We start from the raw sequence: 26,658 nt of genomic DNA on the forward strand, positions 1-26,658 counted from the left end.
GAAACTACAATAATGAAGATAATGTGTCCAATGGAATTCTGAAGTAATCAATATACAGTCATGCCATGCTTAATGATGGGGATATGTTCCGAGAAATGTATCATTAGAAAATTTCACCATTGTGACAGCGTCATAGAGCTGGAGTGTACTTACACAAACTTAGATGGTATAGCCTACTGCACACCTAGGCTATGTGGTACCAATCTTATGAGACCACTGTCGTATATGCAGTCTGCCATTGACCAAAACGTCATTATGCGGTGCATGGCTGTACTCTGTATCTTCCTTCAAGCTTAACTCAGTAACAGATTTACAATCTAGGGAGACAATAACCAACTAGTGGTAATTTTACAAACATCATCATTTCTACTAGGCACGTTTTAAGATGTTTGAGGAATTGCTTTAAACAATGGTGTAGCCAACTATTAGAAAGCACTCCAAATTTAGGAATTAATTACCTTAAGTTTGGTCTGGGGAAGGAAAAGGAGGGATCTGCTATCGTCTGAATGTTTGTGTCCTCCCGAAATTCATATGTTGAAATCTAACCCCCAAAGGTGATGGTATTAGGAGGTGGGGCCCTTGGGAGGTGACTAGGTCATGAGGGCAGAGGCCTCCTGAATGGGATTAGTGCCCTTATAAAAACAGCCTTGAGAAAGCTCCCTTGCCCCTTCTGCCATGTAACGTTTATAGTGGGCAGACATAGAATCTGCTGGGGCCGTGATCTTGGACTTCCCAGCCCCAGAACTGCAAGAAATAAATGTTTGCTGATTATAAGCTATCAGTTTATGGTATTTTTGTTATAGCATCCCTAATGGACTGAGACAAGAGCTAATTGCTGAGTACCTACTAGAATATAGGAGCTTTTTTACAAATGGATTCAGCTCAAGTCTCAAAACATACCCCTGAGATAAAGTATCTTTCCTATTTTATAAATGAGAAAATTATTGTCCAGAAAAATTAAGTAACTCATTTATGGTCATATGTTAAGTGGTAGGCAGAGCCATGCAGATCTGTCAGCTTCCAAAGCTTGAGCCCTTTCTGCCACATGACACTTCATTTTACAGGGCAAGGGCTTTTGAAACCTTTTGTTCTCCTACCTTCAGAAAGCTCCTTTATAGAAATAGATTTTCAAATTTAGATTATATTTATTAAAATAAGAAAATGTGGTTTATTTTTGAGTTTTGTCAGATTATAGAGACCCTAAATATTGTTTAAATTGCACCTTAAGAGAAATCGTTGGTACACCCTTTGTCACTGATCTTTCAAGTAAATGTCAGGTCTGAGCAATATGGTCACATGAGAGTCATAGCTTCAGAATCACTCTGAGTTGCTTAATACCTATTATATACTTTTGCTGGGCAATTATCTGAATTTCTTATGTTTTAGTATATCTTTATCAACATTATCTTTGAACTTATAATTACATCAGACCTTAGAGGTTATCTAAGCAAAATAACTAAAGTCATGAAAACATAAATTTATCCAATTGCACACACACACACACACACACACACATTCACAAATGGATAATAAGATTAAGATAGGCAAAATGCAATCGTGAAACATTTGAAGAGTCTTCAAACTCATGTATGTTTATTGAAATTTTTGGACAACTGAAGTTAACCGGTTTGGGTCTTAAGAGGAAATCCTGCCACTGATTAAAATGGTAAGACTTAAGGAAACATGTGACACTGTGTAAAGAGCTGTGACTTCTCCACATTTCAATTGGGATAACCCCACATGTCAATGGAATCTAAGGCTAATTTGGATGATGAAAAATGCTCTAATGGCCATTGTATTTTTTTTATTTTCTGAAATTCCTTTAAATGTGTCTGCTACCCATCAAACAAGCTGGATGTATTGGATTTGGAACTGCTTGCCCATGATATTCCTTCTTAATCCAATGTCTGAAAAAGATTTATTTTAAAAATAAAGTGAAAAACTTTCAACTTATTCTTTTGTGTGTGTGTGAGGAAGATCAGCCCTGAGCTAACAACCATGCCAATCCTCTTCTTTTTGCTGAGGAAGACCAGCTCTGAGCTAACATCTATTGCCAATCCTCTTCGTTTTTTTTTCCCCAAAGCCCCAGTAGATAGTTGCATGTCATAGTTGCACATCCTTCTAGTTGCTGTATGTGGCACACCGCCTCAGCATGGCCGGAGAAGTGGTGCGTCCATGCGTGCCTGGGATCCGAACCCGGGCCGCCAGTAGCGGAGCACGTGCACTTAACCGCTAAGCCATGGGGCCGGCCCCCTCAACTTATTCTTAATGGTGCCTAAGTTACTGAAGTTTATCTATCTCCTGTTAAATTCCAAAAGATATCCATAAAGTCATTTTAGTGCAGATTCCTAAGGTTTTAAGAACATATAGCTTGAAATTAGTCCCAAATTTATAAAAATCAAATCCACAAACAACTTTGGAGATGTCAATTATCTATGAAGACCTTTCTTGTTCAAAGCAAAACACTATATCAAACAAGTTTCATCTCATAATTTTAGTTTTGCCCATCACCACAAAAACTACTTATTTCTAACACATGTAAACTGAAGGTGATAAATACCTAAACTTAATTGAATTTCATTTTTTTAAGTAGAGCTTTTCTGGAAAAATAAAAGCACGATGCTACTTTTCTAAACAGTTTATAAACTACATGGAAGTCTTTGCGCCTTGAATGTGATACCTTTGGAAATGCAGAAATAACCATTTCTTAGGTGGGAAAACTTTCCCAAACAGCTCCCTTGTAAGATTCTACATTCTGCTTCAAAAGAAAAGCCAATGTGACTCAAAGTCTTGACATATCAGTGGAGTGACAGAGTGCTGTCACAGTGAGACCTATGTTTCTCATTCTACCAGTTAGTGTTACTGCTCTCGTACATCTCCAATGTTAGAGTGTTAGAGAGTCTGATATGTTCTTATTGGTGAAGAACTGTTTTGACTATCATCAAGTATCTGAATACTGAGTGTTTCTGGCCCTTACACTGTCCTATACCTTACATGGTGTTTACAGGTGAAATAGGAACCATGTTGTTGGCATTCTCTGAGCTTAGTGATTCCTAAGAACTCATATGAAATGAGCAGATGAGATAGAAACATGGCATTATTGATTATACTGATTACCTGCTTTGTGATTTTTCTTGTTACTTCCCAGCCTTGCCAGACCCCTGATGACTTTGTGGCTGCCACTTCTCCGGGACATATCATGATTGGAGGTTTGTTTGCCATTCATGAAAAAATGCTATCCTCAGAAGACTATCCCAGACGACCAGAAATCCAGAAGTGTGTTGGGTGAGTAAAGCCTCACAGAACGTGTTTAGTTTTCAACCCTATACTGTGAGACTAGAGCATGGAAATGATGTCCTGTATTAACATCTAAATAGTTTTAATAAAGTTTAAACTCATATATTTTGAATTGCATATAGTTAATCTTAGTTACTTTAAGGAAGCAAATCCTTCCTTACAAGAGAGATATATCAGCACTATATGTATAATCAACCTCCAAGTGCAGAGGAAATTAATGCTTTTCATTAATATGTTTATTTGGATTTTGCCTAAAAAAAAATCCCTGAAGTCACTTGAGAAAACCAATAAGACACTGTAGCCTGTCCACCACAGCATACATAGCACATTAATATTTCTGTCACCCACAACATACATTGTTATAAACATGGACCTATTATTTAATTCTTTGTCTAAAATAGACTACATTAAAAAATTTTCTCTACACTAATATTTTTGTCAACATTGTCTTCATTTCATTCTTGAAATAATCTAATTATTTCATGATAAATTAAGACCACAACTAAACTGAAACTATTCCTTCTTCCTTCATGAACACTTTACATTGTAAAAGCTTAACTATAGAAAAAAACATTTGGCACAGCGTAATATGGAAAAGTAAAGTTAGGTGGGGTGTGTTACAAATGGGTTGTCTTTAACGAGAGCAGGATATATGAATTCTAATTTCATTTTGGGGACAAATTAATTTTGTAAACTTAGGTAAATCACTTAAACTCTGAGTTCCAGTTTCCAATATTCTCATCTGTAAAATAAGGGCCTAGATAACCTCTAAGGACACAGGCAGCATCAGCCTCCATTGCTATGGCAATGTGCTCCTCATGCTTCCTTCTAACTCTAAAATCCTGATTTCCATCTTGAAGTTTTTGTATGTAAATTTAATCTCCTCTTTTCTCCTCCCTTTTTTTCTTTCTTTATCAAAAAGTATTTACCAAGCCCTTTAAGAATGCTTTCAGATGAAACGGGATCTCACATCACACCGAGATTCCTTCCTGGCATTCTCCCCAGAAGGTGGGCACATACGGTCCTCATAATTGTTGACTATCAGGACACCCAAAGAATGACTGAAAATTTAGACCCACAATTCTAAGCCAACAATTAAGGATGGAAAACAGTAAAGAATCATTTGATCTAATAAGCAAATTTATTCTGGAAAAAATCACCGAATCAAACATCCTTTCACCTTATTGTCACTCCTTGAGAGAAATAGTATTCAGTCAACATTAAACAAGTATTTATTAAATGCTGACATTACCTAAGCCCAATTCTAGGCACTGGGATACTGAGGTAAGTACACCAAGGAGGTTCGGACTGTCGTGGATCTAACATGTGTGAGACTCTGAAAATATACATTTTAATTGGCAGACAATTCTTTACTTCAACTTTTCTCTCTTTCTTTCTTTTTTTTTTGCGCGGGGGGGGTAAGGAAGATTGGCCTTGAGCTAACATCCACTGCCAATCTTCCTCTTTTTGCTTGAGGAAGATTGTCCCTGACTGAGCTAACATCTGTGCCAATCTTCCTCCATTTTGTATGTGAGATGATGCCACAGCGCAGCCTGATGAGTGGTCTGTAGGTCTGCACCCAGGATCCAAACCCATGAATTCCGGGCCTCTGTAGTAGAGCACGTACGCCATCAGGCCGGCCCCTCTTCTTTGTTTCTTTCTTTAAATTAGAAACTTCATGCTGATTTGTCAAACTTCACATTTAGATAGCCCACAATCGACAAATACTAGTGTTCAAATAGTTTTATTTAATTTGTCATAACAATGAGTTAAAAGGAAATCTTAGAATATCAAAACCCTCAATAATAATATCCTCCTTTATTCATTTAAAAACATTTATTGAACGTTTACTATGTATTAGGCACTGTCTGTAACCTTTTGTATACCATGTTGGATGAAATAAACTTAATAGTAAATCAGTAATCAAACAACTAGTGCTCTGGAATAATCACAAATCAAGAAGTCAGTTGGAAAAGCTTTCTAGAAGAGGGAATATATATGCCTTGGAACTAAAATAGTGCATTTTATCTAGGAGAAGGCTATTGGGCTTTTACCCAGAGTCTGTTTTATATGTAATTTTTAAAAGTCTTATTAATCTGATTTTCAGCCACAATAGATTAGAATCAGAAAAGTAAAAGATAAGCTTGTGGGTCTAAAAAGCCGGTACTTGGACGGCAGTAAAATACTGACATTTACCTACAAAAAGGAACAAAAATCAGACACATCTTAATACAGCAGAATGCTAAACTGAGTGAGCAAAATGATCCCAAAATTCATTAAGAAATGGTTAAATCCTGTTCCATAGACTCCAATTGAGAAACTGTGGGTTCACATATACCCTTTAAAATTTCCATCAGAAATTATTTTCAAATAAATAAAGTTTAGATTCATCAAGAGGTAAGCTTCACTGATCCAGAAATTGTCTATTATAAGACAGAGACGTGGATAAAATGAGATATCACCATGTCTGGAGACGGGTTATGTTCCAATTTCAAAAAATACTTGTTTCTCAACAGCTTTGACATATCAATCTTTCTTCATACTCTTGCCATGATACACAGCATTGAGATGATCAATAATTCAACACTATTATCTGGAGTCAAACTGGGCTACGAAATCTATGACACTTGTACAGATGTCACAGTGGCAATGGCAGCTACTCTGAGGTTTCTTTCTAAGTTCAACTGCTCCAGAGAAATCGTGGAGTTAAAGTGTGACTATTCCAGCTACATGCCAAGGGTTAAGGCTGTCATAGGTGCTGGCTACTCAGAAATAACCATGGCTGTCTCCAGGATGTTGAATTTACAGCTCATGCCACAGGTAGGTTTTGTTCTACCTCCATATATTGGTTTTTAAGGTCCCCCCCCGCCAAAGCCCCAGTAGATAGTTGTACGTCATAGCTGCACATCCTTCTAGTTGCTGTATGTGGGATGCGGCCTCAGCATGGCCGGAGAAGCAGTGCGTCGGTGCGCGCCCGGGATCCGAACCCGGGCCGCCAGTAGCGGAGTGCTCGCACTTAACTGCTAAGCCGCGGGGCCGGCCCCATATATTGGTTTTGATCATATTCTTTATTATGAAAGCATCAGGGTAACCTGGGAGACTAGATAGCTAATTGCCTTTACTTTACTTTAACCTTTCATTCTCCTCAGTCAAAGAAAGGATGTGCCCTATCATGGATAGTAAAGTGGACAAAGCACTAAGGGTATAGTCACCCCTCAATCTGTCAGGTCTAGTTTCTGACAGTTTTCAGAGTGATTTGGATAAGACACAAACCTCTGAGGACCTCAACTGCCTTGTTTCTGAAATAATCTCAGTCCGGTGCTATGAAGAAAACAAAAGAGAGACAGTGAGAGGTAAGGGAGTATGGAGGTCAAGGAAGACTTCTCGAGGAGGTGACATTTAGCCTGAAACTTGAATGAGAAGGATCAGCCAGCGGAAGAAGGGGGAGGGGAGGAGAGTGTCTAGGTCAGGAAAACAGCAAGTGCAACATTGAAATGTCCAAAGAATAACAAAAGGTCAACATGGCCAGATCAGTTTGAGCAGAAAGGAGAAGAGTAAGAGAGACATTTGTAGAGACAGGCAAGGGCTGGGTCAGGTGGCACCTTGTAAGCTGTGGTATGGTTTGCATTTTTTCCGAGTATGATGGGAATGCTTTGAGCAGAGACTGTGGAGCTACATATCTCCCATAATGCCAGCCAATGACCAGGAAATAAGCAAAAAGGTCTCTGAAAGACCAAAACAGACACTAGAAAGCCCTGCACTAAGTGCTTACACATTACTCAGAGTCCAGCAAGTCCCCTTGGCTTTCATTTTGAGCCTACTTACCTTTATATCACATCACTCTGTAACTCACTAGGTCACTGCTTTCTAAGCTCAAGGAAGATTAGAAGCCAAAAGTTATAAAGGAAAAAGCCTTATAGTTGATTATCAATAAATGGCCATTTGATAGAAGTTACCAGAGGGACAGGGGGTGGCAAGAAGGTGAAAGAGGTAAAGAGGCGCATTTGAATGGTGACAGATGGCAACTAGACTTTTGGTGGTGAACACAATGTAAGCTACACAGAAGGTGAAATATAATGATGTACACTTGCAATTTATATAATGTTATAAACCAGCATGACCTCAATTAAAAAAAAGGAAAACGAAAGAAATGACCATGTGATAGAAGTGAACAGATAGAAAAAATATGTAATATAATAAATGTACATAAGAATTCAAAATATATACTTATATACAAAATATATACTCTCTGGAGCTAGCTAGAGTAAATAAATGCATATATCCATGAAAGACTCTGAGAGTTCCATTATATTATAGCCTAGTGACCTTGGTAATGAAAAATTTAAGTCCAAAATGACAAAACAAAAGAATTATTCCCCCACACATCTCAGAGATAAGGCTTTGGCTCAAAATTTCTAGAATGTGTATAATGCAAGTTAGGTGATAAGTAAGAAAAGTAGACTATTTTTAACAATGCTAGTTTAAAAATGTAATTTCCATGATAGACAGCACAAAGGAAAGGAGACTCTCCATGGGTAACACTGATTTTACAGAAGCCCAGCTCTCACAATGTAGGTGAGTATTGCAATGTCAGGTACTGGGAAGGGAACTAAAGTTTTAGTGACTGTCCACCATGTGCTAATATCCATTTAAATTTTCTCCTTTAAGCTTCACAAGAATCCTATCACTTTATAGGTAAAGAAATGTTAACTAACTTTCCCAAATTTACTGAAGTCAGGATTCTAATGGTTTGTCTGACTCCAAAGCCTATTGTCTTTCTACTGCACCATGTGGCTGCTGTAAATAGTAAAAAAAAAAAAAAAAAAAAAATCACTAAGCACGTGACACAGTGCAATTGCAACTATGGATGATAATAATTCTCCCTACAATAAAATCACAAAAGCTGTAAATCAGGCAAAACTCTGCACACATTAGGTAGGATTCCCAAAATGCTGATGCTTATTATACCAGATCAGGGGACAAAAACTATAGTCTGCGGACCAAATGTGACTCTCAACCTCTTGAGTTATCAAGCTAAGGATGATTTTTACATTTTTTAAAAGTTTGTAACAAAAAAAAATACAAAAAAAAAAAGAATATGTAACAGAGACCATATGTGACCAACAAAACTTAAAATATTTATCTAGTCCTTTACAGAAAAAGTTTGCTGACCTCTGGACCAGATGATTATTTGGCTGGATGATTTATTTTACCTAGAATAAAAATCACCAAAGTTATAAGTGAGGTAAAATTTTGAACATAGTAGGTGTCCCAAAATGAATTTTGCTTATTTGACTGGCTGTATTTATCTCTAAGTATTGAGATAATTTCACAATTTGTCCTGGCCTGAGATATAAGATAAATATAGATGGATATAGAAGTGTCAATGGGGATATAAGACAGAGCCTGAACCCTTGAAGGGCTTATGCTATACATGATATGAAATGATTGGAAAGCAATGACTGTAAACAGTCACCAGTACTGAATACCATGATGTAAGCTATTTGTAAAGTAGGAGTTCATTGAAAGGGAAGAATGGAAAGAATCAGAAAATTTAGGAAAAGGTTACGGAAACTCACCGAAATCAAAAAAGGAGCATCTACACAAACAGCCACCTGGAGTTCATCAACACCGTAACTAAAAGATTCTGTCCATTTCCAGGTGAGTTATGAATCAACTGCAGAAATTCTAAGTGACAAAATTCGCTTTCCTTCATTTTTACGGACTGTGCCCAGTGACTTCTATCAAACTAAAGCAATGGTCCACCTGATTCAGAAATCTGGATGGAACTGGATTGGCATCATAACCACAGACGATGACTATGGACGACTGGCTCTCAACACTTTTGCAATTCAGACCTCGGCAAACAACGTGTGCATAGCCTTCAAAGAAGTTCTCCCGGCCTTCCTCTCAGATGATACCATCGAAGTCAGGATCAATCAGACACTTGAGAAAATCATAGCAGAAGCCCAGGTTAACGTCATTGTGGTATTTCTGAGGCAATTCCATGTGTTCAATCTCTTCAACAGAGCCATTCAAAGGAATATAAATAAGACCTGGATTGCTAGTGATATTTGGTCAACTGCCACCAAGATTACCACCATTCCTAACATTAAAAGGATTGGCCAAGTTGTGGGGTTTACCTTTAGAAGAGGGAATATGTCCTCTTTCCACGCCTTTCTTCAAAGTCTGCCTGTATTTCCCAGTGATAATAACAAGCCCTTAAATGAATATACCACGCTCTTGTCTGCCTGTGCATATGTCAAAGACAGTGATTTGAGTCAATGCATTTCCAACCATTCGCAGGGGACTTTGGCCTACAAGGCTAACGAGGATATAGAAAGGAACTTCTCTCTGAGGAATGACTTCCTGTGGGATTACACTGAGCCCGGATTTGTTCACAGTATTCAGCTCGCAGTGTTTGCCCTTGGCTATGCCATTCGGGATCTGTGCCACGCTCGAGACTGTCAGAACTCCAATGCCTTTCAGCCATGGGAGGTACTAGCTCACATATCCAAGAAAATCCCCCTACCCTCATTTCCTCCATATCCCTCCCTGCTTCCATTTGCAAGTAGTTATACTAACTGCTCTTAATCGTATTCCTTGTAGAAGTAGACACCTTCAGTGTTTGAATAACCTCCATTTCTACCATTAGCTCTTTGTTCTTGAGGATGATGGAGTTGTTATTTTACCTTCACCTCCTATTTTGACCCACAAAGTTATGTTCTTTTATTGTCCAAGAAGATACCGGTGATAGTGTTATTTTCCTTGAGTTTATGGATTTATCTGATCTTGCAGTTTTTCAATGCTTCATATGAATTACCTCTTTTAATGCTCTTAACAAACACAAGACCAGGCATGTTTAATGATCCTTTTTATTATTACTACATATTTTGGACCAGGAAACTAAAGCTAGGAAGTACCAGAAATGTGACTCCAGTCTCAGCCTTCTAATTCCGTGCCCTTTGCTTCTCATGGTGTCTCTGGTGGGTGATAGTCCCAAAGCCTCCAGTTATGACTCTTACTTAGGGCCGTCTCCCTAGGACTCCATTTTTCTTCCAATGAATATTGTTAGGTCAATCAGAGTAATTCCTATGATATCTCACATTTACATGAACCACTAATTGTGTGTAAAAGAAGACTTTCCCTTTCTTCTCTTTGATTAATTTGAAAACCTCAAATTAAAGTTTAATGTGGCCCTATTCAGTGAAAAATCTCCGTTATGTTTTTTAAACGCCCATGAACAAGGCATTTAAAAGCAAATTGCTGCTTCATAGGGTGATAAATTTTACTGATTAGAAACAAATTCCTCAATAATGTGTATTCAAAGACAAATTTGAATGTCTTGAGGCAGAAGCATGTTTCAAAAATACATTTATTTTAAATTTGTAAGGAAAAAGAAGGTGAAAGGGAATAAGACTCAATTCTCCTGATCATATAAATAAGTATCCAGGACAGGCTATTTCTGCTTTTGTCATTTTTACTTTAAACACCCACCAACACAAGCTCCAAGGTCTGAGGTGACCAGCTTATATTTGGGTGGATCATATGATGGTCATAGAGTGTTTTAAATTGCTCATTTTAAAACTAGTTTTCAGCTTGTAAATGCATTGCCAAAAACCTAATGAAGAGATAAGACTAGAGATTAGGATCTTTTTTTAATTAAAACTCTCTTTTTAAAAAAATATTTACAGGCTTAATAATTTTAAGATGCCTATTTGAAAGCATACTCTTTGCAGTGTAAACTTTTCATGAAGGATTGGTAAAACTACAAATTAAGTGGATCACTATAATGAAACTATGACATGGAATTTTTAGGAATGAGAGACTGAGAAAGAGTAATGGAGAGAAAATAGACAATCATAGAGACAGACAGGACAAAGAGGAGGGGATATAAAGAGCCTCAAAAGGAAAGAGAAATACAAGCAGCAAGAGCTATTTATCTGCTAAAGATCTGGGAAAGTATTTTAAGTCAGGAAGAAGTCTCAAACATTCTGAGGAAAAGACTTGAGAAAGTAATCTAAGCAGAGTCTTCTAAAATGTTTTATTTAAACACTAGGAGCGTGGGGTCGTTCTTTATGCCCTTGGGAGCCTGTTTATCTAGAAACAAACAGAAACAGTTTGGAAAGGAGGAATAGGGGAGTGACTTGCTCCTTTGATCTCCATGTGAGTGAGCCACATCTGTGCTAGATTCAGTAGGACAAATAAGGCAAACAACTGTTTTCATGAAGAAATCTCCTTAAACATTAAATTTAAAAGATCAGCAACCCTTAGGGTCACTAATCAAAGATGCATTTCTAAAGATTATTTTGTCCCCTGGCAAAATTCACTATTGTTTAAATGATAGTTTCTAAATGATTTTCGATTCAAATAACTTTAAAGGGGCTAGTTTTTCCCAATATTTGAGGATAGTCCTTACTTTGTCTCTATATTTGTTTATATCTGTGAGTGGTATTCAGGGGCAGCACAGTCATATTTGTTCTACTTTAACAGATTTTCAATGTTTCTCAGATGTGTGCAAGGATACCACCTCCTTGTTGTGACTAGTGCTTTTGGTTTTCTTCTTTGTCTTCCTTTACTTCTGAGGATATACAAGGTAGTAAGTAATGTGTGTGGGATGAGAGAATGTCTAATAGTCAAACTTCTATTCATACATTTATTTAGCAAATATTTATTGGATGTCCCAATGTTCCAGGCATTGCACTGAGTGCTAAAAATATTATACAGAACAAGACAGTTCTCTCCCTAAAGGAGTCATCTTTCTAGTAGGGTATACAGTCAAACAATTAAGGAGCTGATTACAATGCAGGATGATGCGTTACAATGTTTCATATAAACACAAGATGGCAGAGAAGCACATAATTGAGGCAACTAATCCAGTATTAGCGATTCAGAGAACATTCTCCAAAGATCATGACATCTCTGGTGAATATGATGGATGGGTAGGAGTTAGCCAGGACAGAAATATTCCACCAAAGTCTCAAAAGGGAGAGAGTATGGCATCTTCAGGGAGCAGAAAATCATGCCATAGAACTAGAGTCTTGTGTGGAAACTGTAAGCAAATGAGACTGGAGGGATTAGTAAAGAATCCATTGTTAGGGCCTTGTCAATCAGAGCATCTCAAACTTTGATGTGCAGTTGAATTTCCTGGGAATCTTATGCAGACACTAATAGTTCCGGGGGGACCTGAAAGTCTGTACTTCTAACAAGCTCTCGGGTGATGCTGATACTGCTGGTACAGGGATTATCCTTGAAACAGGAAGTCTGCAAACTATGTTTAAAGGTTTAGACTTTGTAGAGCAAAAGGGAGCCAATTAAAGACACTTTTACACAGGAGAGTAATGTGATCTGCTTTCCATTGTAGAAATAGCATTCCCACCGCAGTGTGCATTGATTAGAGGGACAAAGGACTAGAGGCAGAAAGATCAATTTGGCAATCCAGGCGTAAGATAAGGATGCCTTGTACTACAGCTGTGACAGTGAGGATGGAGAAACATATACATGGATATTTAAGAGGAAGAAAGGGGGCTATTAGGAGAGAGATTTGATGTAAAAGATGATAGAGAGAAGCAAAGATGTTGCAAATAATTCAAAAATTTGGACAACTGGTGCCATTTGTTGAGATGGAAACACAGAGAAAGGTGGAGGTCTGGTAGGGAGAGGAAATATTAAGCATTCCATTTTGGAGATGTTGAATTTGAAGAACTTATGAGACATCCTAGTGTAGCAATGAAGGTTGAATATTAGTCCAGAAGTCAGAAGAGACATGTTCCAAGAAGAGAGTGATTTTGTAGTGATAGGGAAAATAATAAGTAAAAATTTGTAAGGCCTACTGTACTAGGCACTAACATATATGATCTCTAATCTTTATAATATTATGGTAGGTCTACAGGACTCATTTTCTTTACACTCCATCCTAAACAAGTGGCAAGAGGCAGTATTACTGGTTACTGAGACTTGCAGCAATTTAGGCATAGAGGGGACCTCAGCGATAAGGATCTGGCCCGCGGTCACCCACATAGTTAGCAAACTGTCCGAGCTTTAGTCCAGTGGGCTTTCTACTACACCACAAAAAACTTCACAAAAGAAAAAGACATAGGTTGGGCACCAGACAGAGATGGAAGCTGCTTCCTCTGCTTTTCTCTAGTTTACTCACACAGATATTCTTTTCACAGGCACAGCTTACTTATAGAGATAGAGGGGGCATCAGAGCAGCTATGGAAGTAGAAGCATCAATTACATCACCTTAATTGACATGACCTCCTTGCCTTGTGCTCTCAAATACAGGTCATTACCAGACAGAGGTGTATTATATAATAATGGAAATGCAAATCCTACTCTCTACATTTTGCAGTGTCAATTATAGTGAATTTCAGAGTCTCAATGAAAAACAAATAAATAATTGATGGGAAAGCATTTAGTAGCTTAACAACTGGAGCATTAATGTTCAAAATTTACCTTTATCCAAAGCAAATGTTCTATCATATTTAACAAGTAATGAATGCACTGTTTTATTTGCCTCCACCCTCTTTCCTGTAAGAACAAGCATAGAATTGTGCTAGTTTATTTACGTCATATAAAGTTATCATTATTTACAGAACATCTATATGTCAGAACTTTACCCTGTAAAACGTAATTAAATGCAGAGAAAAAACAGGTAGAAATTGTAGCTCAAATGCAAGAGTGGAAGAGGATATGCTCCCTCTTACGTGTGTATATTGGAAGGAACAGAAGAAAAATCAATACACAGATAGAGGTGAGAACATTGATAGATAGAACATTGATAAGAAGGTTCTTACTTATTCTTTTATTTTTGTTCCCTCCATTTTTATCTTCCAGGCAATTGCTAGAATAAGATTTTGTTGGTTAATCCCACCATGTTAGATTTGATATCCTGCGTCTTTAATGTAATACTAATTAATTTACATTCATTAAAAGAACTATGAAGTCTGTAGGGATGTATAATAAAATCAATACACACACTTAGACATTTTGCTAAAGTGACATTTGGTCATTAACATGACTATTATAGCTAATATATTTACCTTAAAATATAACTTGATTTTCTTATATTCTATTGACAAAAATTGAAAGAAAGAAACATTCATAAAATATTAACTCAGAAGGAATAGAATAAGAATAATTCTATCCAAATAGAACAATTTGTGACTCATTCCATAGATTTTGCACTCAATAGAAGCCATATGGCCCCATACATTTAGATAATGAAGGGGCCTGATGTCTTCAGAAAGGATATTTACTTAGCCATGATTATATAGCAAGTTAACAGTGGAGCCAGAACGGCAATCTGTTTTCCTCCCTCCTGTTCCAGTGTTCTTCCTCTGCAGCACAAGCTGCATGTGGCTGCCTCATTGTCAGTTAAACGTTTCCTGTCCTAGCTGTACTGCATACAAATTCTCACTGTACAATTGTGTAACAAGTAATTTTTCATTGCATTTCTTTTCTTTCGAGTCAAAAAAAAATCATTTTATGAATTAAATTAGAAATAGAATTTACAAGTCATTTTACTATGCACTCAATCACTGAAACAGACTTGAAAACCATTGGAGATAATAAGATCCACACCTCCCACCAACTGAGTAACAAAGTATGGACTTAGATGGCAGGCTCTAGAAGCTACCTTACTTACGACCATCAACTAACTTCTCTGGGGGGGACGCTCTTCAGTACACGCCCAAGAGCAGGGTGCTGCTGTTACTGGACTGTCTCCCAGGTTGGTAGCTCTGTCCCGTCAGCCTTCATTTTGGGGATGGTGGGCCTGACAACTATTGGCTTGGATTACCTACTCAGACTTGGCCAAAGACCCTGGCTGATTGTGACTCTAGAAGAAAAATATGAATTTTCCTGGTTACCATCGTTCCAGATGGCACATTGATGATTGCTTTTGAGTCAGAAAGAAAAACTAGTGAGGAGATTTTGAATTAATATATTGTTAGGTGCAATGGAAAGGTCTCATAATGAAAGTCAAGGTGCTTGTCCTCAAATAAGTTCCTTCACCCCTTGCCTGGGGCTCCTCATCTAAGAAAAGAGGAAGATGATCCTTGCTCATCTTGCTTCACTGAGTTGTTACAGAGTAAAAGGATATCACAGATTTGAGTATTAGCAAGTAACATATGAATGTCAAGTGACATTATTAGTTGATAGACTCAAAGCATTTTTTATTTATTTGCACAATATCCCTATTAGCTAATAACAGGTATTAACAGATATTAATCTAACCTTTATTAATCCTTCATCTGTGCCAGATACGGAGCTAAGCTCTTTACATGCATAATTACATTTAACCCTTACAATAACCCTATAGGGTTGGTTTCATTTACCTCATTTTACAGACAAGGAAACTGAGGCCTAGAAAGAAATTGTAACTGTCAAGATCACATCACTAATGAGGTATGGAACCAGAATTAGAGCCCAGACATCTGACCCAGAGGACGCAAAAATCAAGATGCTCAGATTTCAATTTTGTAGGCTAGAGAAACTATCCTCTATAAACATTTACTTGATTTCTCAAATTGACATAGCAGGACTTTGGCAGAAATGAGGCTAGAATTCTCAAATTGTTGCCAGGTAGTTAAGAACCTTCTCAACTAGTTACCATACTCACTGATCCAGAACATCCTTTTTCTAATGCTTAAGTGTTATTCTTATAAGGCAGTGTTATAACTGTACTAATAGATACACTTACAATATGTCTATTAGTGTTTGTTTCTATTTTTATTTTTTGTAGTTACTTGATGTCCTGAAAAATGTGACATTCACTGATGGAGGGAATTCATTTCATTTTGATGACCATGGGGATATGAATACTGGATATGATGTGGTGCTCTGGAAGGAGATCAGTGGCCACATGACTATCACCAAGCTGGCACAATATGACCTGAAGAGTGATGTCTTCATCGTCGCAGACCAAGAAACAAAAAACGAGTTCAGGAATCTCAAGGTAATTTTGCTGTAGCATTCAAATCAATTGGTACCTCAACTGCAAATGTCCTTGACCCCACCAGGACCTCCAGTGATTCTATGGCCTGTTCACTGTCCCCAACTTCTCTCCTTAAATTCCATGATCAACTTGTTTATCAATCTCTTGTACACCCTCAATTCCCTTCCCCTCTCTCTCCCTTCATCCTATTCATTCAACCAAAGCATAATCCTGGTTAAATTCAACTCTCTGTCTAATCAGTGTAGCCCCCATGTAGCTGAACTTGGCAAAAAAAAAAAACGAAAAACCTTGCTGACTGTTCTCATTTTAAATTCACGATCTCTAACCTCCAGTGGGCCCTTAATGCTGCTGGACAATCAGACTATCACTTTAGTTCATTCACTTGCCCACCTTCCTAGATGGCTATTTTATACTTTATCTTCTCTCCTCTGACTCAAGCACATCTTCCCCATCTTCCCTTTCAGTTGATCCTGCTTCCTGTTTCACTAACAAAACTGAAACAGTCAGTGTTCCCCCGCCAGCACGTCTGTGCCCACATCCCGGCCTTCCATCTGGCACTGTGGATGGACTGTCTGTGCTCCTAGACCAAGCCAGCTCCTCCTCTTGATCTCCAGATCCCAACTGTGTTCACTTACTCAAGGATATTGCTCTGGCAATTCTCCACTTTCTCCTGCATCCTCAAGTATTTTCTCTTCTGCATTACTTAAATGATGATACAAATATGCTGTTATTCCCCCTTTCTTAAAAAAAAAAAAAGTAAGAGGGGCAGATCCGATGGTGTAGTGGTTAAGTTCGGCACAGTCCGTTTTGGTGGCCCGGCTTCACAGGTTTGGATCCTGGACACGAACCTACACCACTCATCAAGCCATGCTGTGGCAGCGACCCACATACAAAATAGAGGAAGATTGGCATGGATGTTAGCTCAAGGCCAAGCTTCCTTAAGCAAAAAAAAAGGAATATTGGCAACAGATGTTAGCTCAGGGCCAATCTTGAAAGAAAGAAAGAAAGAAAGAAAGAGAGAGAGAGAGAGAGAGAGAGAGAGAGAGAGAGAGAGAGAGAAAGAAAGAAAGAAAGAAAGAAAGAAAGAAAGAAAGAAAGAAAGAAAGAAAGAAAGAAAGAAAGAAAGAAAGAAAGAAAGAAAGAAAGAAGGAAAGAAGGAAAGAAGGAAAGAAGGAAAGAAGGAAAGAAGGAAAGAAGGAAAGAAGGAAAGAAGGAAAGAAGGAAAGAAGGAAGGAAGGAAGGAAGGAGAGAAAAAGAAAGAGAGAGAGGGAGGGGGGAGAGAGGGAGGGAAAGAGAGAGAGAGAGAGAGAAAGAGAGAAAGAAAGAAACTTTATTGATCCCCTACTTCTCCCTCCATATACTGCCCATCCCTCTATTTCTCTTTACAGCAAAACTCCTTGAAAAAGTTGAATATATTCACTGGCCCCAATTTCTCTCCTCCCATAATTCTTTTGAACTCTTTCCAATCCATAAAAATCCTTTCTGTCTAGTTCAGCAATGTTGATAAATCAGAACAACATCTTACTTCACTCACGGGCCAATTATTCTTCCCTCCATGAAATGCTTTCTTTCTTTGTTTCCACAACACCACACTCCCTTGACTTTCTTCCTCCGTCTCTCGCCACTGCTTCTCAGTCTCTTTTGCTGGTTCCTCATCATTCCCACTGCCTATAAATATTGGTGTGCCCAGAGCTCAGAACTGCTCCTCTTTTTTGTCTGCACTTTTCCTTAGTGATCTCATCCAGGCTCGTGGCTTTAAAAAATGTCATTATATAGAAGGCAAATGACTCCCAGATTTTTATCTTCTGAATTTCAACCGAAATCAATATACAACTGCCTAACTGACATCTCTACCTGGGTGTCTAATAGTCAGCTTAACTGATTATTCCAAAACTGATTAGTTCCCAAATCTACCCTCATCTCAATAAATGGCAATACCCTTGTCCTAGTTGCTCACGGAAAAACCTGGTGGGATGTTTATCACTTCTCTTTCTGTCACACTTCATATCCCATCTAAGTTTTACTTTCAAAATGGGTCCAGATTCTGACCACTTTTTGTCCTCTACTCCATTGCTGCCACCCCACTCCAAGTGACAATCACCTCTCACCCAGATTAAGACAGTAGGTTTCTAAGTGCTCTCTGCCTACACTCTTATCCACTTCAGTCTGTTCTTTTTTTTTTTTTTATGAGAAGAGCAGTCCTGAACTAACATCCATGCCAATCCTCCTCTTTTTGCTGAGGAAGACTGGCCCTGAGCTAACATCTGTGCCCATCTGCCTCCACTTTATATGTGACGCCGCCACAGCATGGCCTGACAAGCGGTGCATTGGTGCGTGGCTGGGATCCGAACCTGGGCTGCCAGCAGTGGAGTGCCAGCACTTAACCGCTACGCCACAGGGCCAGCCCCCTCTTCAGTCTGTTCTTAACACAGCAGCCAGAGTAATCCTGTAAAATATAATACTCTGCTCAGAGCTCTCCTTATATATATCCTAGAAATAGATATATCCTGTTTCTCTCAGCGTAAAAGGCAATGTCTTTGAAAACCTTCCAGGACCTGCCACCAGTCCTCATCTCCTACCACCTTCCGCTTACCCATGCCACTTCCTACAACCCCATAGGCCTTCTCACTCTTCCATACAGGCTTTCCTTATCCTAGCTCAAGGCCTTTCATCTGCTGTTTCTTTTGCCTGTAATAATCTTCTCTGATGTCCACGTGGTTCGCTTTCTCACTCCCATTCTGTCTTTCTTAAAACGTCACATCTCAGGGAGGCGTTCCTCCATCACCCTATTTAAAATTGCAATGTCAACCTAATACTTCTTATATACCCTCCTGTCTTTACCTTTCTCCTTAACATTTATCACTATCTAGCATTCTGTGCATTTTGCTTATCTTTATCTTGTTTATTGTCAACCATGGTAACTAGAACTGAAGGTTTATGAGAGTGTGGATTTTTGTGTTTTGTTCCCTGCTGTGGCTCCAACAATTACAACAGTGCCTGACATATAACAGGCACTCAAAAAATATCTGTTGAATGAAGGAATGAATATAGTAATGCTTTAAGCCACTCTTTTTATTCTCATTTTCCCTGTGATAAGTTTCAGTAAAGCCAGAAACTTTTTCCTTGAAAGAGAAATGTAGCCATCCTTCTGTGTTCTCAAACTTTCATCATTGGTGTTATCATCACCACCATCCTCACAACCACACTGTGAACCCAGCACTCTGCTAAACACTGTAACTCATACTGGATCTCTTAAATCATGCTGTGACTCATTTTCTTATTGAATTCAGAGAGGATTCCCTATTATAATTTCTGCAAGAAGCACTGCTTTTATTGTTACCAAGAGTTGTCTTCAGACTTTGTAGGGGAGACAGTCAATGAGCGGGAGGTGATAGGAAGACAAATAACTGAGTAGGGCTTTTGGTGACTAAATGGAAGGGGCTGACCACCATGAAAAGAGAGACAACCTTTCCTTTCTGGTGGAAACAACCATAAATACTTCAAGAAGTTTGTAGAAACCAACAGTATCTGAGATCAATTAGGTCAGATTTCAAGATCTGCTTGTCAATATGCAGGCTCGTTGGAGTATCAGCATTCCTGGTAAGTCATCAAAAATCATAGTCCAAAACATCAGGTAATCCTAAATCTATTGCTATCCCAAAGTTATCAATACTAGACTTTAGAATGTCTTTGCTATCTCTTATGTGGGGGAGAGGAGGGACCGTGTTGCTGGAAAGAAAGGTTTCACTTTTATCCCCCTAATGATGTCCAGCTTTATCTCATAGTTAAATCCTTTTGTGTCCTCTGAGCACCCTCCAGGAGTGTGGATACTTCCAATTAAAAGTTTGCCCTGGGGAATCCACAAGGCAGATATGCTACCTGCTGAAAACCTAGGTCAGCAATAATTATGTTGAGAAGAAGAAAGCCAGTGCCTGTGGACACAGGGCTACTGAATCTTGGCTGCTCTTCTCTCTCAGCCAGACCATTTTAATCTCCCAGAAAAAACACTGGTTAGCTTAGTACTTAGACTGTATTCCAGGCTCAGGAATAGCTGTTAAGGGAATCGAGAGAAAGTCTCACTTACCCATTCTGCTTTGGCTTCCCAAGGGTAAAAGTAAGACGATAACAGATTATCTCGCAAGACGTGCCATGAGAAAGGGACTGTGAATGGAAAAAATAACACAGCTGAAGTGCAAAAATTATTAGCTAGATTGGAAGCAGAGGGTTCCATGAAATTAGAATGCTATGTGTGATCTACAGTGGAAAATGCAGAATTATGACCTAAATTCTCAGGATGATTTTGTCTTTTCAACTGATACTTTAATAGTTTTGAATTCAGAATTTTTCACTGTTTCATTTTTTAAGATTAGATTGGACATGGTCCTTGGACAGCATGATTAATAACCTTCTTCTAAAGAATATAAAAGTCCAACAATAAACTATTTTCTTATATAGTTGAACTCTTTATACAGCACAGGATTGGAAATTTTTAAACCATCATTCCCTTCTTTAATTCCACCACTACACATTTTTCCCTCTGCTAGGGGCTTTTTGAAAGAGCTAATTTCCCTTATTTGCTTACAGAAGTTATTAATGTGACAAAAACTGTGTTCTTCCCAAAGCAGTTTCACTGTCTGAAATATTTTTTGCCTCTTAAACTTGTTCACATTCCTCCAGATGACAAAATAATTCTATTATACTATGAAAAAAAAAAGACCAAAATACAATGCTAGTTAAGATAAATCTTTTAAATATCTATTTGGGATTTCTTTTCATTTTACAGCAAGTTCAATCTAAATGCTCCAAGGAATGCAGGCCTGGGCAAATGAAGAAAACTACAAGAAGTCAACATATCTGCTGCTATGAATGTGTGAACTGTCCTGAAAATCACTACAGTAACCAGACAGGTAATTACAGTCACTACGACATGTACAGTGACACACCTGAACCATTCCTTTTAGGCTGATTTTTTTTTACATGAATATTTTTGGCTTATTTTTTCATTTGGGGGGAAAAAAAGCATCTCATGCTCTTGCTAGATTAAATTCCAGTGAGATTTCATTGTATTTTGAAATTTTCTCTATTATATAAGCAGATGCACAGCTAATACATAACAGAGATGTAAAAGGAACTTCACTTCCCAGGGACAAAGTCATGCCCCCAACTGGACTTCCTCTCCAGCACCTCTTAAAACAATGAGAGTTCTCCGTCAATTTGTGTTCACGTGTCCCCCACACAGACATGTGTGACTTGTAATTGGGGCACAATAACTCTAAATAAATAAATGCTACATTAACTAATCTGAGCATGATAGAAACCTAGAGGTGTGCACACCTGGGAGATCTCATTATTCCTACCAAGAGGCAACAATGGAGCCTAAAAAAAAATAATTTTCTGTGAGATGTGGGGATGAACTGTTGACAGAGATAAGATGCTGCTAACTGATTGTTTGTCAAACCTGTCTATAACAATTTGATGAGGTCAGAGCAAAATACACAAATTAAAGAATAAGAGTGAGGTCAGCAGCCTTCGAAGCCCTAAAAGGGGCCATCAGCACTTTTCCTGGAGTTAAGCCTACTTTAAAAGCATCATATTCCCCTGTTTATTGCAGCATTTCTATTCATCTTCTATAAAAGCTGAGAATCCCAGAGCCGGAATAGTTCCCAAATGCTTATTCCTTTTTCTTATTGGCTCCAAGGGGAGAAGTATCCCACTGTAAACATTCCAATATTCGTGTTCGTCATTGTCTCACAAAAGTGCCATTTATCCCAACCTGAGATGGGCTGTGCTGTGTAAATAATTAGGTCATGGAGGGGAGGGGGTTTCCAGGCAATATGGTATCTAGCAACTGTCTACCAAGTGGATAAATAAAAACACCAAGAGAGTATGGAGCATTTATTTCCCATAAAGGTGTCCAAGAGTCCTTTAAGGTACAATCTGAGTTGGCTTTTCATAACCGGAGCAAGTTGCTTCCAAGAACAAGTATAGAAAAGTGAGGACAATTTTGGAGGAAAAGCAAGGATTTAGGGTAATCAGAAAGGACATAATCTATTCTCTATGGCTCCAGCACATGGACAATGCCAATAACTGTTCTTTGAACTAATGAAATGGCAGACACTAGCAGCAGTGGGTAAGGGGAGGACAGAGAAGAATGGGTATTTGTAGGGAAATAGGGTTTGGAAAGAGGAGGATGCTGGAAAGCTAGTGAAGTTTATAAACAGAAACGCAACCTGACTTTGAGGATAATGAAGAAGCAAACACAGTCGCTGTATAAAGTTGAGTGGGCTCTGTGGAGTGTAATCAGATGGATGCCCAGAGAGATGCTTTTTGGAAGTAGGTGGGATGCTATCTTTAGGGGGTGGGAATGGGGAGCAAATGCAATCACACTCCCAGAGACTCCACTCTGATATCAACTATTCATGCCACCCTGCAGTCAGCGTCAGCATAAATCATTTTCAAGCTTATTACTGCCTCTGTGAGAGGCTCACTTTTACTAGCCTCCTGGGGAAAAAATAAACTTTAATTCTTCATCAACTGCCATTGATTACCATCTTGTGATTATCTCACTTATAGAAAGCTTTTAGGGTGACATAGCCACATTGTCGCCACTTTTAAAAGAACTGCAGCTTTATTTATAATAGCAGCTCCCACCATATTGAGTGTCTACCATGTGCAATGCTCCATGCTAAGTATTTTATATTTATGATCTCACTGAATGCAGCACCCAAATAAGGCAGTCTTTTTTTTTTTTTTTTTTTTAAAGAGGTTCAGAAAGGGGCCGGCCCGGTGGCTTAGCGGTTGAGTGTGTGCGCTCCGCTACTGGCGGCCCGGGTTCGGATCCCAGGCGCGCACCAACGCACCGCTTCTCCGGCCATGCTGAAGCCGCGTCCCACATACAGCAACTAGAAGGATGTGCAACTATGACATACAACTATCTACTTTGGGGAAGAAAAAAAGGAGGAGGATTGGCAATAGATCTTAGCTCAGAGCCAGTCTTCCTCAGCAAAAAGAGGAGGATTAGCACGGATGTTAGCTCAGGGCTGATCTTCCTTACCAAAAAAATAAAAAATAAAAAAATAAAAATAAAGAGGTTCAGAAATAGGCTCAGAAAGTTCAATTAGCTTGTTCAAGATTACAAGAATCAGGGGCCAGCCCGGTGGCGCAAGCAGTTAAGTGAGCGTGTTCCACTTCAGCGGCCCTGAGTTCATGGGTTCGTGGGTTCGTGGGTTCAGATCCCGGGTGCACACCAATGCACCACTTGTCATGCCACGCTGTGGTGGCGTCCCATATAAAGTAGAGGAAGATGGGCATGGATGTTAGCTCAGGGCCAATCTTCCTCAGCAAAAAAAAAAACAGGTGGATTGGCATCGGATGTTAGTTCGGGCTGATCTTCCTCACAAAAAAAAAAAAAGGATTACAGAATCATAAGTGATAGAGAAAGGAACTTGAAATATGTCTGATTCCAAAGCCCTTATTCTTAACAGAGTCGCTGAAGTGCCACCAGCAAGTTATTAAGAGGCTAGCGTCTATCTTGTGTATATTAATTTCCTAAAGACTCACAGCCCAGCTGGCTTTTATTCTTTCTCTTTTTCTCTCTTCCCCTCTTCTTCCCTCACCTTTACCCTTTCTCTCTCACCTTCTGTGAGTTCTGTGCATGCTTTATTTTAATAAGTAACCAATGTGTCAATTATCTATATCCATTTTCTAGTTGAGACTATTATGGGAAGGAGTCTCATTTGTAGCCTTGTGGACAATTACCTGTTTTAAATGTTTGCAGTGTAACTGAATCTCCTCTGTCTTTTAGACATGGATCGCTGCCTTTTATGCAACAACGAAACTCACTGGGCCCCTGTAGGGAGCACGATGTGCTTTGAAAAGGAAGTGGAGTATCTCAACTGGAATGACTCCTTGGCTATCCTACTGCTGGCCCTCTCCCTTCTGGGAATCATGCTTGTTCTGGCCATCGGCATAATATTTACAAGAAACCTGAACACACCCGTTGTGAAATCGTCCGGGGGACTGACAGTCTGCTGTGTGATCCTCCTCTGCCATTTCCTCAACTTTGCTAACACAGGCTTTTTCATTGGAGAACCACAAGATTTCACATGTAAAACCAGGCAGACGCTGTTTGGTGTGAGCTTTACTCTCTGCATCTCCTGCATTTTGATGAAGTCTCTGAAAATCCTGCTAGCCTTCAGCTTCGATCCCAAGTTGCAGAACTTTTTGAAGTGCCTCTATAAACCAATCCCCATCATCTTCGCTTGCACAGGTATCCAGGTTGTCATTTGCACACTCTGGCTCATCTTAGCAGCACCTACTGTGGAAGAGAATGTGTCCTTTCCCAGAGTCATTATCCTGGAATGTGAAGAGGGATCCATCCTAGCATTTGGCACCATGCTGGCCTATATCGCCATTCTGGCCTTCATTTGCTTCATATTTGCCTTCAAAGGCAGGAAATTACCTGAGAATTACAATGAAGCCAAATTCATAACATTTGGCATGCTCATTTACTTCATAGCTTGGATCACGTTCATCCCTGTCTATGCTACCACATTTGGCAAACATTTGCCAGCTGTGGAGGTTATCGTTATTTTAATATCTAACTATGGGATCCTGTGTTGCACATTCTTCCCCAAGTGCTATGTCATTCTTTGTAAGCAAGAGACAAACACAAAATCTGCCTTTCTCAAGATGATTTACAGTTACTCTTCCCACAGTGCAGGCAGCCTTGCTATGAGTCATGTTTCACTGGACTCCTCTAACAGCAATATCCCAATGACCAATCCCAGCTCTGGTCATAAGTCTGCAGTCTGGCAGACAAGCAAAGATCTTCAGGCACGAGCATTTGCACACATCTGCAGAGAAAATGCTACAAGAGCATCTAAAACTTTGCCTCGAAAGAGAATTTCAAGTATTTGAATGAGTCCTTAAGAGATGGCACGTCCCGGAATAAAATGTTTCTAGGGTTTTTGCGTTTAAAATGTACATTTACTTTCCAAGAAAATATATCCTATGTGTTTCTTCACTGCCCTTACCTTCACCAAGTTTTAGTTGAACACTCTCTCTGTCCAACTACCCATTTAGCAAAGAAAATAGAGCCCTCAGCCTGAAATTCCCTTCATTCCTTCCCACCTCCATCTGTCTCCCTCGTTACCTCCTTCGTCTTAGGCACATAGTTAAAGGTCTCTCTTCTATTCAAAATTAGCCCATAATATATCATCCTTAGTCTATCCTCTACCACCTCTTCTCAAACCTCTTTGTATGGGGTCGCCTTCTGTCTTGAGCATCTTTACCTTCCCACCTCCACTGCTTAGTTCCGTTGAACAAGCATTCGAGCAGTTACCGTGTGCCAGGTGATATGCTAAATACAAAGGTACAAGAAGGATCAAGGCATCATTTCTGACCTCAAGGAGCTCAAAATCCAGGGGGAGACAGTCACATATGGATATCTTCCATTCAGTGTGGGGAATGCTATGATTGTAGTGTGTGAAGGGCACTATAACAGTATAGTGAAGTGGTCCTTAGCCACTCTGGGGTTTCAGAAAAGGCTAAATAAAGGGTATGATGTTTAGGGGAAGTCCTGAAAGATGACTAAGAGTTAGATAAGCAAAGAAAGTACAGAAAGCTCTTCCAGATAAAGGGGGCAAGCAGGAGCAGCAGCAGAAAGTGTGTCGAGAAGATATATTCAGGGAAGTACAGTTGTTTGGGGATTACTAGAGAGAAGTCCTCTTTTGTTATGTTGAGGTTAGGTCATGAATGAAAGCCACAGACTAGAGTTCTTTTTTAAGGAACTTAGGTCTTTATCCTGTGGGCAGAGGGTGGCCAAGAAAATGTCTGGCAGAAATGTGACAGATTCAAAGTCCCATTTTAGGAAGATCACCTTGATACAGGGTGGAGGATGGAGTCTCGTTGAGAAAGAATTAGGATCTATACCAGGGGATAGTAAGGAGGATAACTATATGTATTTAAACTATACACAAGGTGGTCATTTATATGAAGTACTTGGTGAAGGATGAGGTATAGCCTTCTGGTTTGGTTTATTGAGAGGTGACATGGATATGGGAGGAAGACAGGTTTAGAGTAGAAGATGGAATACTGAATTTGAGGTACCTGGAGTAATTTCAAGATGTATAAAGTATTCAGATGGATATAAGACTGAGCTTAGGGGATAGGTCAGGGCTGGTGATAAGGATTTGGGTGCCACATTCACGTCACTCTCATCTTTATAAAACAGACAAACATACAAAATAACATTGTCTCTGATCTTAACTTTAGCTACCACTCTCTTTCTCCCTCCTTTTCACAGATGGATGTTTGAAGGAATAGTGTCTTTGACTTATGACCCGTTAGTTCTGAGCCCATGAAATCTGGCTTTTAGTTGCACCACTCTGCCGAAATAG

General features: G+C 39.1%; 1 protein-coding gene across 3 annotated transcripts; it reads left to right on the forward strand.

Moving 5' to 3' along the window:
- Positions 1 to 3,091: 3,091 nt before the first annotated feature.
- GPRC6A (G protein-coupled receptor class C group 6 member A) lies at positions 3,092 to 25,177 on the forward strand. 3 transcript variants are annotated; one of them, XM_058566840.1, is made up of 6 exons: positions 3,092 to 3,285; positions 5,814 to 6,117; positions 8,959 to 9,795; positions 16,046 to 16,258; positions 21,042 to 21,165; positions 24,063 to 25,177. In XM_058566840.1, the coding sequence occupies exons 1-6, from the start codon at positions 3,092 to 3,094 to the stop codon at positions 25,175 to 25,177; spliced, it is 2,787 nt and encodes a 928-aa protein (XP_058422823.1). The 3 variants fall into 3 exon arrangements, with proteins under 3 accessions (XP_058422823.1, XP_058422825.1, XP_058422824.1); XM_058566842.1 differs by having other exon boundaries at positions 8,959 to 9,270; XM_058566841.1 differs by lacking the exon at positions 16,046 to 16,258.
- The last annotated feature ends 1,481 nt before the right edge of the window (positions 25,178 to 26,658 follow it).

The sequence above is a fragment of the Diceros bicornis genome, chromosome 23, assembly GCF_020826845.1.
Source record: "Diceros bicornis minor isolate mBicDic1 chromosome 23, mDicBic1.mat.cur, whole genome shotgun sequence".
Classification (NCBI taxonomy): domain Eukaryota; kingdom Metazoa; phylum Chordata; class Mammalia; order Perissodactyla; family Rhinocerotidae; genus Diceros; species Diceros bicornis.